We start from the raw sequence: 13,807 nt of genomic DNA on the forward strand, positions 1-13,807 counted from the left end.
TATTTACATATATGTATATATATATGCATATAATAGTTCAAATTAGATATTTGTTCCTAAAAATATTGGTATTTGTGATTTGCTTCTTTTTTGGATATTGTATTTTAGTATTTGATTGTTTCGTAGAGTTACGGATATCCAGATTTTTTTGTTCAAATCAAAAAGGATAACGAATCGAATTAAAATTTATGAATATTTTGCTCAACTTTATCTGTAAACAATAAAAATAATATATATAGTTTGGTTTTTGATTCGTTATCTATTTTTATTTGAACCAAAAACTCCAGAGTTTTATTGGAATCATATATGTGAGTTTTATATTAATAAAAATAAAAAATATATAGTGTGAACATATTTATGAGTATAGTGTGAACGCGTTAGCATATTTATTATCAAATCATTGTGAGGCTGACACGTGTCTATTATAATGTGAATGCATTTATTACAATGCTTCTCTTTTAATATATAAGGGATCAGCAGGTTTATGTTTCATTTTCCTGAAAAAAAAACTCTTTTTCCAAAAGAAAAAAAGGTAAACATTAACTACATAATTAATTTAAGGCCAGAACGTGATTTTGCTGGTGATACACGTACTACTAGTACATGATGATGATGGTGAGATGAGATCATGAAAACCTGCAAAAGACGATAGAAACAATAAAACAATCTAAGAAAATGCAAAAGATCCATCACTAAGGCGAGGTTAAGAGCTTACCTCTTCTTTTTTTACTCAATTACTGTACTCGTGAGCGTGAAGCCATTTAGTTGATGACCACTTGTTTCCTCTAATCACTGGACAGCCACCTGAACCATTCAAAAAAGTTTATGAGAGGTTTTGGTTTTAAATCTCTACTAATTTAAGTTCACAGAAAGACAAGCTATCTCTCTCTCTCTGACCATGCAAACTCGAAGGGTCTAGGGACCCGTCAGGCCTCATGCTCCAGAAGAGCAAAGCGTCTCTCTTCTTTGGCAGAACAGAGAGTCCTTCCTTACCACATTGTGAGAGCTCGTTCCACCATGGGACATCACTAATATTTCCTTTGGCTAAAGGGAAAACTGTTTCACCGCCTTCCTCAACCTCCGAGCTAAGGTAATATAGAATCACATAAAGAAAATTAACTAACGCATGGAAAAGATCGTGAATGAATATGGTTTTACATACAGGTACATAAGTACAGTAGCAACTCGTTGCCCTCCTCTTTTGACGTTGAACTCGTCTGTGAAATAGTCATGGTGAGGCTCATATTTTTGCCCAACTTCATAATGTAGAACTTGTAGACTTTCTCCATTTTCTGCAGTGAGATTACATGTTAGCTCCACAAGAAAATGTAGACTAGCAACATGACCGGTTTTGGGCATAGGCAAGTGAAACATTAGTTTATAACCCTTAAAAATTTTGAAATTTATTTAATTTTTTTTTTAAAATATTTACTCAATTGCCTAGTGTCCTCAAACTCTCTTAACCAACCTTGACTAACAACTTTTTTTAGTTCAGTCCAAAAATATAAACTGTTATCATGTTTTGGACAAGTAAGAAGCAAAGCCACATACCTACAGGAATGAATGTGAAATCTGAAATCTTATCCTCAATCTCTTTCACTATTTCGTCATGCCCAGTTTTAAGAAAAGCTCCTGAACTTGTTCGTACTCTGCACATTAACGCATTTTGATATTTAAAATTCAGGAAGTTTCCAGATGCATCTTGAAGGGGGAAACGAGTACAGAACCTGCTGTCTTTGCTCCTTCCAGTTTTGACATCAGCCACCTTTGACTTCGCCATATTAGGCTTTGCGAGACTAATCAAGTGCTCACATTCTTCATTCGTCTTTACAAAATTCAAAGAAAAACAGAGCCTAAGGTTAAAAAACAAAGACTAATAGCTTGAGTTGCAAGAAATATCTTAACTACACGAATATTAAGCACATAACAAGTCTAAATTTTATCTTAGAGAAGAAACAAATTTACCAAGAAATTGTGGTAAAGGAAAGCTCTAGGCTCCCACGATATAACTTCAAGCCAACGCTCACCATTACCTTCATCGTCTCCATAAGTACTCTCCCTGCTTATCAAAACCAAAGCTATCACCCAATCATTTCCACAGGTGAAAACAAAAACTCAAAAACACCATTCTCTCTAACCTCCCTTCGCTAGTCCGTTCAACAGTGGTGAAATCTGTCGGCCTTGAAGAGATCATGCGGGTGCTGGGCAGTGAAAGGATCCCGAGACCGAGAAGGATGAGAATGGAGAAGAGAGCAAGTATGAGAAATGTGAAAGCATGCGTCGTCAACGAAGATTTACGCGGCTGAGGACGGAGGTGCTTCGGTTTCTTCACCATTCTTGATTGGATTGTTTGTTTTTGTCTACAAGTTTTCAAGAAACCGTAGAGAATCTAATGAAACCGAAAGAAAAGACGTTACACTGAAAACATGCATTTGAATATGGAAAGCTAAGTTATGAGTAAATGAATTTGTTTTCTTCTTTAACGTGTTAGTTAGATACAAAGACAGAGTGGCTTCTCAACCTATAAGTGCATACTTATCAGGCTCCTTTTGTTTCTAGCATAAAGATTCTTTCCTTCATTTATAGTTTTGAGACACTTGTAGTAACTAGTAGCTGAATCTCATGTATTAATTAAACTTGTCAATTGATACAGATAAAATCATGTATTGTATTGTAAAAAAAAAAAAAAAAATCAATGTATTATAGATTTGTAGACCCTTCTTAGTTTAACCTGCTCATTTTTTTTATCCCAAAAATTATATTAACCTTTTGTTCTAAAAAAATATTATAATTAACCTACTTATTGTAGTGTTAAAGAATATGGACTAAGTCCAGCAACACTTTTAGTTTGAGAAACCAATTATGATATGTAGAGCTTGATTGTTCTTTTGAGAAATCTACTAACTGTCTTCTGGTAATGTTAAATTTTTATTGTCTCCTTAAAAAATATTCTGTATCGGTTTACTAAACCGGAAATGAATAGTAAGTACAAACAAACTAAACCGATAGAGATCTTGATAATAACCAAAAGGAAAAAAGGGTCTAAGACATTTACGGCCCATTTAACCGGCCTAAGACATTTACGGCCCATTTAAAACAACCGACTAATGAGGAGCCGGCTACTCTATAAATAAGAGGCTTAGGGTAACAATTTTATCTCTTTGTTCATACCTCTCTTCGCATCTTTTTTTTTTTGGTAGGAAACTGGGAGAAAAGGACTCCCAGTATTTATTTAATAAAAAACTTCAAACTACAAACGAACTTGTCGAGGCCGTAGAGGTCCATCCACATCTTCTCTCAAAAGACTAACAACATCCAAAGGTGCAGTATCTAATCTATGAAACCCAAACGGAAAAGAAAAAGCAAGGTGAGTCAAACCATCAGCCAAGTGATTTGCTTCCCTATACACGTGAAGAATTCGGACTAACCAGTCCCTTGTTAAAAAGCCATGGCACAGCCGTACCAGGAAAGACAGCGGGTGAGTCTCACCAATTCCCATTGTAAGAAACTCCACCACCATCTTAGAATCCACCTCCACCTCCAGCCTACTAATACCTTTCTCCCATGCAATGACAAGTCCATAGTAAACGCCCCACAGCTCTGCCAAAGGAGCAGAGCACCTCCCTATGTTCAGTACGAATCCACCACACCACTCACCATCACCATTTCTCAAAACACCCCCTGCAGTTGCCAGTCCCGGGTTACCATGAGAGGCCCCATCCGTATTCAACTTCATCCATCCCACACGGGGTGGCGTCCAACCTATCATGATTTCAGTTCGTCCACCTCTGTCCCACTTCCTGCTCTCCGCATCCTTTGCTGCCATCACTTCTGTCGCCAAGTTCCGTAAGAACTTAACTCTGTCTTTCCAAAGACGGTTATCACCAAACACATTTCCACATCTCCATTTCCACCCCCACCAAACAGCTAAAGAGAACGTCGTAGCCCAGGGAACTCCACTACCCTCTTGCGTATCACTGAGATTCAGATAAAACCACTCAAACAATGACATTGAAAAGAAGGCTTGTCTCTTCCTAGTTGGGACGAGGCGGTCCCAAATTCCTGACATCGCAGGACAGTCTCTAAGCACGTGCAAGATGGTTTCGATTCCTCCTTTGCAAATCTGGCAAACATCCGTTCCACTTAGATGACGTCGAAATCGCTCTGCGTTCGTCATTATTGCCTGATTTCCAACAAGCCAGAGAAACATTTTTACTCTCTCAGGCGCCACCACACGCCACATTCTTTTGAAGAAGTTTCCCATTTGTGGCCGTGGAGCATCATCTCGTGTGATCAAATTATACGCAGTTCTCACTGAGAATTCTCCATTCGGTGTCTCTCTCCAACCCAACCGGTCCTTCGCTCCTGTAATAGTGTCGACCACCACTGCCGTGAGCTCCTGCCTTGTCTCGTCGCTGATAAAGGGGGAAATTCTGGTAAGGTCCCATCCCCCACCATCCACCCATAACTCTCTCACAGTTATATTCTCAAAACCCTCTGGAAGATCGATGATCGCGGCCTCTGAAAGTACTTCACCCGACAACCACCTGTCAGTCCAAAATTTGATTCTCCTTCCATTACCAATAACCCAAACATGCCCCTTCACCACTACTTCCCTGATCCCCAGTGCCACGCTTCTCCAAGTAGACGAGGCAGTCTTCCCCACCACTCTCCACGCTGGATCCTGAATGTCACCTACTACGTACTTGCCGCGCAAAACTCTGGCCCATAGACTCTTATCATCATGTAACAGGCGCCATCCTACTTTGGCAATCAATGCCTTGTTCATGTCTCTCGACACTCTAATCCCAAGCCCCCCATCAGCTTTGGGCTTGCAAATTTTATCCCAGGAGACCAGGTGCTGACCACTTCCCCACACAAAACTTCTTGACAGACTATCTAGCTTATCAAGAGTACTGGCTGGCAGACAGATTGTGCTCATCTGATGTACCGGTATTGATGATAAGACCGCCTTAGTTAGAGTAACCCTTCCTGCGAGGCTTAGAGTTTGTTTTTTCCAGCCTGATAGTCTTGAAGCCACTTTCTCCAGGACCTCCTCAAAAGTATCCTTATTTATTCTCTTTTGTAAGATCGGCATTCCCAAATACTTCCCCAGCTCCCTTGTCGACGCAATGCCACTCTCCCGACTAATGTGTTCTCCTCTTTCTCTCGAGACATTGCTAGAGAAAAATATTTTGGACTTTGGGAGACTCACTTTCTGCCCAGAAGCTCTACAAAACGTTTCCAACACTCTTCTTATCACTCGTACTTGCACCACAGATGCTTCCGCAAACAGAATTAAATCATCTGCAAAACAAATATGTGAGAGTTTCGGCCCTCCTCTCGACAGGCTAATAGGCTTCCACTTCTTCTCCACTACTGCTTCATCTATCAGATGGCAGAGCCTCTCCATACATAGTACGAAGAGATACGGTGACAGGGGATCTCCTTGTCGAAGCCCTCTCGATGGCTTAAATGATTCTGATTTCTCACCATTCCACAGAATACTCATTTCTGGCCCAGCAACGCATTCCATTATTCTCCCAACCCAGTCTGCTGATAGACCAGCTGCCCTTAGTGTGTTCTCTAGGAAATCCCAGCGCAGTCTATCATACGCTTTCTCCAGATCCAGTTTAAGGATCATCCAACCCTTTCGTCCCTTCTTTCTTCTCATAGAGTGAACAGCTTCTTGGACTATGACAATGTTATCAGCACTAAGCCTGCCCGGGATGAAACTAGACTGAGCAGGACCAATCAACTTATTCATGATACCCTTCAACCTCCCGACCATAGCTTTTGTTATCACTTTAAACAGCACATTACAGAGACTGATCGGGCGAAACTGAGTAATGCTCTCTGGTTTGAGTATTTTCGGAATCAAGACAACTAGAGCATCATTTGTTCCTTCCGGTAATGTCCCAGTCTCAAAGAAATTAAGAACAAACCTAACCACAGAGTCACCTACTGTTTCCCAACATCTTTGGTAGAAGACTGGTTGGAAACCATCTGGTCCTGGCGCCTTGAAACTTCCCATATCTCTAATCGCCTTCTCCACTTCCTCTGCAGAGAATCTCTTATTCAAAACCGTATGTTCTTGGCTAGTGATACGCACAAATCCCCTCATAGGTAGGTCATGGGGCTCAGTCTCCACATCTTCCAATGAGTATAGCTTTTTAAAATAGCTAACCGCAAGCTCCTCAAGCTCTCGAGCCTCCGAGATCCACTTGTTCTCATCATTCTTTAGCATCTCCACTTTGTTCCTCTCTTCGCATCTTCGCATCTCTTCGCATCTTCGCGAGAGCAAATCCAGATCTGGTCGCGTCAGACCAAAAAAAAAACGAAAAAAAGAAAGAATTAAGCTCAAGTAAAAAACTGTAAAACTGACTCTTCACATATTCAAACAAATTCAAAAAGCGAGGGAAACACTAAGAACATTTTTAAATCGATTTGATAACCAATTTCTAGGGTTCCGTTTCCTTTGATCGGAGTTTCGCCGTCATGGATACACGGTTCCCTTTCTCTCCGGCTGAGGTCTCGAAAGTCCGTGTGGTCCAGTTTGGGATTCTCAGCCCCGATGAGATCGTAATGCTCCTTTCTCTTCACGTTTGCTAAGCTCATTTGCTCCGCCGTGAACAGTAACAAAAGCTCGTTTCTAACGGCCTTTTGTTTTTTTTTTTAATTTTCAGAGGCAAATGTCTGTTATGCACGTGGATCATAGTGAAACCACCGAGAAAGGTAAACCTAAGGTTGGAGGATTGAGCGATGCTCGGCTCGGTACGATTGATCGGAAGGTGAAGTGTGAGACGTGTATGGCTAACATGGCTGAGTGCCCTGGGCATTTTGGTCATCTTGAGCTCGCTAAGCCAATGTATCACGTCGGTTTTATGAAGACGGTGTTGAGTATCATGCGTTGCGTTTGCTTCAATTGCTCCAAGATCTTAGCTCATGAGGTATGGATGAAAACGAAACTCATCTTGTTTTGCTTTGCATTTGTGTTTAATTTAATCTTTTTTTGGGTGAAGGAGGAGCATAAGTTTAAGCAGGCTATGAAGATAAAGAACCCCAAGAATAGACTTAAGAAGATTCTGGACGCGTGCAAAAACAAGACTAAATGTGCTGATGATGATAATCTCGAGGACGTTCAAGACCAAGACATGGACGAATCGGGAAAGAAAATTCGTGGTGGATGTGGTGCAGTGCAGCCGAAGCTGAGTATCGAGGGGATGAAGATGGTTGCAGAGTATAAAAATACGAGGAAGAAAAACGATGAGAAGGACCAGCTTCCAGAGCCTGCAGCAATGAAACAGACGCTTGGTGCTGACAGGGTTTGTCTTTTTCTTTCTATATTTAGAATGTACATACATACATACATACCCCTTTCATGTTTGGGGTAATTAATCTGATGGCATTGCAGGTTTTGAGTGTTTTAAAGAGGATTAGCGATGAAGATTGTCAACTCCTAGGGTTCAACCCCAAGTATGCTCGTCCTGACTGGATGATTCTGGAAGTACTTCCTATTCCTCCACCTCCTGTTAGACCATCCGTAATGATGGATGCCACTTCCAGAAGTGAGGATGACTTGACTCATCAGCTAGCAATGATTATCCGACACAACGAAAACTTGAAACGACAGGAAAAGAATGGAGCACCAGCTCATATCATATCAGAGTTTACACAGCTCTTGCAGTTCCATATAGCAACGTATTTTGATAACGAGTTGCCTGGACAGCCAAGGGTAATAATGCTTTTATATCCCTCAAGGTCTGGTCTTATACATATAGACGTTACTTGATCTGTATTGGCCTTTTTTTTTTTTTTCAGGCTACTCAAAAATCAGGGAGACCTATAAAATCAATATGTAGTAGACTGAAGGCTAAGGAAGGCAGAATCAGGGGAAATTTGATGGGGAAACGTGTTGATTTCTCGGCACGTACTGTTATTACACCAGACCCAACGATAAATATCGATGAACTTGGTGTACCGTGGAGTATTGCCTTGAATCTCACGTATCCAGAAACAGTTACTCCATATAACATTGAAAGGTTATTGTTTCTGGAGTTTATTTCATCTTGAGAAAATATTTTTCTCCATTTTTGTTGACAACATTTCTTTTGCCAGATTAAAGGAGCTAGTTGATAATGGGCCACATCCTCCACCTGGCAAGACTGGGGCTAAATATATCATTAGAGATGATGGCCAAAGACTAGACCTTCGTTACCTTAAGAAGAGCAGTGATCATCATTTGGAACTTGGATACAAAGTATTTACTAACTTTTCTTTATTAATTCGTTCTTCTCAAGGCACAAAGTTTTTTTTTTTTTGGAAGTATTAATTCGTCTATGCTTTTCTCGTTCACAGGTGGAGCGGCACTTAATTGATGGTGATTCTGTTCTGTTTAATCGTCAACCAAGTCTGCACAAGATGTCTATCATGGGTCACAGGATTAGGATCATGCCATACTCCACCTTCCGACTGAACTTGTCTGTCACTTCTCCTTACAATGCTGATTTCGATGGTGATGAGATGAACATGCATGTGCCACAATCATTCGAGACCAGAGCAGAGGTGTTGGAGCTGATGATGGTTCCCAAATGTATAGTCTCTCCCCAGGCGAACCGGCCTGTGATGGGTATTGTGCAGGATACCCTTCTAGGATGCCGTAAAATTACAAAGAGAGATACCTTCATAGAGAAGGTAACCACTTCTTGTTTAAAAATCTCTCTCTCTATATATTTTTTTAAAAATCTCTCTGTTTAATGAGAGGATATGCTGATTTTTTTTTTCCATTTTTCAGGATGTATTCATGAATACGCTTATGTGGTGGGAAGACTTCGATGGGAAAGTTCCAGCTCCAGCAATTTTGAAGCCTCGTCCTCTTTGGACTGGCAAACAAGTCTTTAATCTTATCATCCCAAAGCAGATAAATCTGTTCAGGTACTCTGCATGGCACTCAGATCAAGAGACGGGATACATAACTCCTGGGGATACTCAAGTGAGGATTGAAAGAGGGGAGCTTCTCGCTGGAACCCTCTGCAAAAAGACCCTTGGTACCGGTAACGGAAGTCTCGTCCATGTCATTTGGTAAGATTATGCATCATGTTAACTTATCATAAAAATATTAAAATTTAGTAATTGGTTTCATAAGCTCATTTGTTACGTTGTTTATAGGGAAGAAGTTGGACCTGATGCAGCTAGAAAATTCCTTGGCCATACTCAATGGCTTGTCAACTACTGGCTACTACAAAATGGTTTTACCATTGGAATTGGTGACACTATTGCTGATTCGTCAACAATGGCGAAAATTAACGAGACTATCTCTAGTGCAAAAACTGCTGTTAAAGACCTTATCCGTCAGTTCCAGGAAAAGAAACTGGACCCTGAACCGGGGAGAACTATGACAGAGACGTTTGAGAACAGAGTTAACCAGGTAACATTAATGTCTTGATAATAATTATATAGTTTTCATTTGGTGCATTGTCAGTATTTTTTTATCTATGCTGACTCATTTACTACTCTGTTAGGTCTTGAATAAAGCTCGTGACGATGCTGGAAGCAGTGCTCAAAAGAGTTTAGCGGAAACCAACAACCTCAAGGCCATGGTGACAGCAGGATCCAAAGGAAGTTTCATTAACATCTCTCAGATGACAGCGTGCGTTGGTCAGCAAAACGTGGAAGGGAAACGGATCCCATTTGGTTTCGAAGGGCGGACGTTGCCTCATTTCACCAAAGATGACTACGGTCCCGAGAGCCGTGGGTTCGTGGAGAATTCGTACCTGCGTGGGTTGACTCCTCAAGAGTTTTTTTTCCACGCAATGGGAGGAAGGGAAGGTCTTATCGATACCGCTGTGAAAACATCAGAGACTGGATACATTCAGAGGCGGTTGGTCAAGGCCATGGAGGATATTATGGTTAAATACGACGGGACGGTTAGAAACTCGTTGGGGGATGTTATTCAGTTTCTTTACGGGGAAGATGGTATGGACGCTGTGTGGATCGAGTCACAGAAGCTGGACTCTTTGAAAATGAAGAAGTCTGAGTTCGATAGGACGTTCAAGTACGAGATTGATGACGTCAACTGGAATCCAACGTACCTAAGTGACGAACATCTTGAGGACTTGAAAGGGATCCGGGAGCTGCGTGATGTGTTTGACGCTGAGTATCAGAAGCTCGAGGCTGACAGATACCAACTCGGCACTGAGATTGCTACAAACGGTGATAGCACTTGGCCGTTGCCTGTTAACATCAAGAGACATATCTGGAATGCTCAGAAGACTTTCAAGATTGACTTACGCAAGATTTCGGATATGCACCCGGTTGAAATCGTTGATGCTGTTGATAAGTTACAGGAGAGGTTGCTGGTTGTTCCTGGTGGCGATGCAATGAGTGTAGAAGCACAGAAAAACGCTACACTGTTCTTTAACATCTTGCTTCGAAGCACTCTCGCTAGTAAAAGAGTTTTGGAGGAGTACAAGCTCAGCCGCGAGGCTTTTGAGTGGGTTATTGGTGAGATAGAATCAAGATTTGTGCAGTCGCTGGTAGCCCCCGGGGAGATGATTGGTTGTGTTGCTGCTCAGTCTATTGGAGAGCCTGCTACGCAGATGACTCTGAACACTTTCCATTATGCTGGTGTCAGTGCGAAGAATGTTACCCTCGGTGTTCCAAGGTTGAGAGAGATTATTAACGTTGCTAAACGGATCAAGACACCTTCCCTATCTGTCTACCTCACACCGGAAGCTAGCAGATCGAAGGAAGGTGCCAAGACTGTTCAATGTGCTTTGGAGTATACTACTCTCAGGAGTGTCACTCAAGCTACTGAGGTCTGGTATGATCCAGATCCGATGAGTACTATAATAGAAGAAGATTATGAGTTTGTGAGGTCATACTACGAAATGCCTGACGAAGATGTTTCTCCGGAGAAAATATCTCCCTGGCTGCTTCGTATAGAGTTGAACCGCGAGATGATGGTCGATAAGAAGTTGAGTATGGCGGATATTGCTGAGAAGATCAACCTTGTGTTTGATGATGACCTGACTTGCATATTCAACGATGACAATGCTGAGAAACTGATCCTTCGGATTCGTATTATGAACGATGAGGGAGGAAAGGGAGAAGGGCAAGATGAATCAGCTGAGGATGATGTGTTCCTTAAAAAGATTGAGAGCAACATGCTGACGGAGATGGCGCTCAGGGGTATTCCAGACATCAACAAGGTTTTCATCAAACAGGTTAGGAAAAGCAAGTTTGATGAGGAGGAAGGGTTCAAGACGTCTGAAGAGTGGATGTTAGATACGGAAGGTGTTAACCTGTTGGCTGTGATGTGCCACGAAGATGTGGATCCAAAGAGGACAACAAGCAACCACTTGATTGAGATTATGGAAGTTCTAGGAATCGAGGCGGTTCGTCGTGCTTTGCTGGATGAGCTTAGAGTTGTGATATCCTTTGATGGCTCCTATGTGAACTACCGTCATCTTGCCATCTTGTGTGATACGATGACTTATCGCGGTCATCTGATGGCGATCACTCGACATGGGATCAACAGAAACGACACTGGCCCTCTGATGAGGTGCTCGTTTGAAGAAACGGTTGATATTCTACTGGATGCTGCGGCTTATGCTGAGACGGACTGCTTGCGTGGTGTGACCGAGAATATAATGCTTGGCCAGCTTGCACCAATTGGAACAGGAGATTGTGAACTGTATTTGAATGATGAGATGCTGAAGAATGCAATTGAGCTTCAGCTCCCTAGCTATATGGATGGCCTGGAGTTTGTTGGAATGACTCCTGGTCGCTCACCATTTTCAGGCACTCCTTATCATGAAAGCATCATGATGACACCAAACTACCTATCGACTCCAAATGTGTCAGATGCACAGTTCTCTCCATATGTTAGTGGAATGGCCTTTTCACCTTCTTCATCTCCAGGTTACAGCCCAGCATCCCCAGGACAAAGTCCTGCTTCCCCCGGTTATAGCCCGACTTCTCCCTACTACAGTCCCACTTCGCCCACCTACAGTCCCACTTCGCCAATCTACAGGCCCACCTACAGTCCCACTTCGCCCACCTACAATCCCACTTCCTACAGTCCCACTTCGCCCACATACAGTCCCACTTCGCCCTACTACAGTCCCACCTCGCCCACATACAGTCCCACTTCGCCTTACTACAGTCCCACCTCGCCCACATACAGTCCCGCTTCGCCCTACTACAGTCCCAGTTCTCCTGGCTCTAGCCCAACAAGTCCTTCCTATTCTCCCACTTCCCCTAGCTATTATAGTCGGACATCCCGAAGTTACAGTCCGACATCACCGGCTTACAAAGCTTACAGCCCTACTTCCCCTGCATACAGCCCCACCTCTCCATCTTACATCGCTACTTCACCATCTTACAGCCCAACATCGCCTTCTTACGGCCCTACTCCCTACAGCCCTGCATCTCCTGGCTACAGCCCAACTTCACCAAGCTACAGTCCAACCTCACCTAGTTACGGGCCTACGTCTCCAAGCTACAACCCTCAGTCTGCTAAATACAGCCCATATTTGGCTTACTCTCCTAGCGATGCAAGACTATCACCAGCTAGCCCTGGCTACAGTCCTACATCTCCAAACTACAGGTGAGTAGTAGTAAACCGCTCTTCAGTGTTTCAACTTCTATAAAACCTTTCTAATGATTTGTCTGTTTCTCAATTTGTTAACTCTTTTGATCAAATTATACTCTGCAGCCCTACATCGCCATCTTACTCTCCCACATCTCCATCGTATTCACCTTCTAGTCCAACACACTGTCCCAGCAGGTTCGAATTTTAATACACTTTAATCTGTTGGATGCATCGATCTTATTTGAAAATGTTCACAAACTATTGTCTTTTGGCATTTGAATTATGTAGAAAAATGTAACCGGTTTGTTGTTGTTGTTGTTGCTGAATGTGTCTCAGCCCATACAGCTCAGGAGCAAGCCCTGACTACAGCCCAAACGCAGGCTACTCACCAACACTTCCTGGCTATTCTTCTTCATCCACCGGTCAGTATACCCCACACGAAGGCTATGAAAATGACAAGACTGGAAAAGATGCCAGCAAGGATGGTAAAAGCAACCCTTGAAATGGAGAGGAGAGACGTTATAAGTTTTAGGTAACGTAACGTCTAAACCTTTTGGAATCATTGGGTTTAAAACTCGTACTAGCTCACAATCTGAGCCACATGTTATTTCGTATAACCAGCAGGGCATGTTGAGAAAAAGGAAGAAAGAGCGTTTCAAAAGCATCTCCACAGTGGATATCTTTGCGACACTGTTTTCCTAGTATGCTCTTTTTCATGATTTCTAAATTTGTTCTAAACGTACCATTGAAGCTATGTAACATCCCCCCCAAAAAGAAAACAATATATCATAAATTTTGAGCTCCTCGTCTGGTTGTTAAGTACTTCTTGCTTGTTCGATTTCAGAAAGTAATACTCTATGAAATGATTCTTTTATGTTACTGTTGCTTTGCTTCGTTGAGATGATTTGAATCGGACAATACTTTGTTCCGACAAGAGTATTTGATTGGCATGTGCCCACTTTGAAGTTTAAACGACTGGATTTTCCAATGTGAATTAAAAAAAAAAATATCAAAAACTTTATCCGCAGATGCTACATTTGTTTTATTCGATAAATTTCTAGTTACATTGGTTTTTTATTAGATCAACCACTTACCTAATCTTATAGAGTTAGTCTAGTTAGTAATGATTATAACCTTTTAAAGAATAGTTTAATGGATATGGTGGACACATCTGAGCTAATCGCATTGCTGTTGTGTTTGACTCACCCTTTT

The 13,807-nt window shown here is 41.9% G+C and overlaps 2 protein-coding genes across 4 annotated transcripts; one reads left to right on the forward strand and one right to left on the reverse strand.

Annotated features, from left to right (window-relative positions):
• Window positions 1–420: 420 nt before the first annotated feature.
• Window positions 421–2,970, reverse strand: LOC103872771 (probable prolyl 4-hydroxylase 8). 2 transcript variants are annotated; one of them, XM_009151366.3, is made up of 8 exons: window positions 2,139–2,970; window positions 1,966–2,059; window positions 1,728–1,825; window positions 1,552–1,649; window positions 1,163–1,292; window positions 994–1,085; window positions 716–804; window positions 421–636 (listed from the first exon to the last, which is right to left on the reverse strand). In XM_009151366.3, exons 1-7 carry the CDS (start codon window positions 2,333–2,335, stop codon window positions 731–733), a joined length of 783 nt encoding a protein of 260 aa, XP_009149614.1. In that variant the 5' UTR covers window positions 2,336–2,970; the 3' UTR covers window positions 421–636; window positions 716–730. The 2 variants fall into 2 exon arrangements, with proteins under 2 accessions (XP_009149614.1, XP_009149485.2); XM_009151237.3 differs by having other exon boundaries at window positions 898–1,085.
• A 3,413-nt stretch (window positions 2,971–6,383) lies between these two features.
• Window positions 6,384–13,759, forward strand: LOC103873389 (DNA-directed RNA polymerase II subunit 1). 2 transcript variants are annotated; one of them, XM_033280014.1, is made up of 13 exons: window positions 6,499–6,582; window positions 6,687–6,950; window positions 7,023–7,325; window positions 7,415–7,735; window positions 7,822–8,042; window positions 8,119–8,260; window positions 8,359–8,694; window positions 8,795–9,081; window positions 9,169–9,427; window positions 9,522–12,610; window positions 12,719–12,790; window positions 12,932–13,127; window positions 13,217–13,759. In XM_033280014.1, exons 1-12 carry the CDS (start codon window positions 6,499–6,501, stop codon window positions 13,095–13,097), a joined length of 5,544 nt encoding a protein of 1,847 aa, XP_033135905.1. In that variant the 3' UTR covers window positions 13,098–13,127; window positions 13,217–13,759. The 2 variants fall into 2 exon arrangements, with proteins under 2 accessions (XP_033135883.1, XP_033135905.1); XM_033279992.1 differs by having other exon boundaries at window positions 6,384–6,582; window positions 6,687–7,325.
• Window positions 13,760–13,807: the final 48 nt, after the last annotated feature.

The sequence above is a fragment of the Brassica rapa genome, chromosome A01, assembly GCF_000309985.2.
Source record: "Brassica rapa cultivar Chiifu-401-42 chromosome A01, CAAS_Brap_v3.01, whole genome shotgun sequence".
In the NCBI taxonomy this organism is placed as follows: Eukaryota; Viridiplantae; Streptophyta; class Magnoliopsida; order Brassicales; family Brassicaceae; genus Brassica; species Brassica rapa.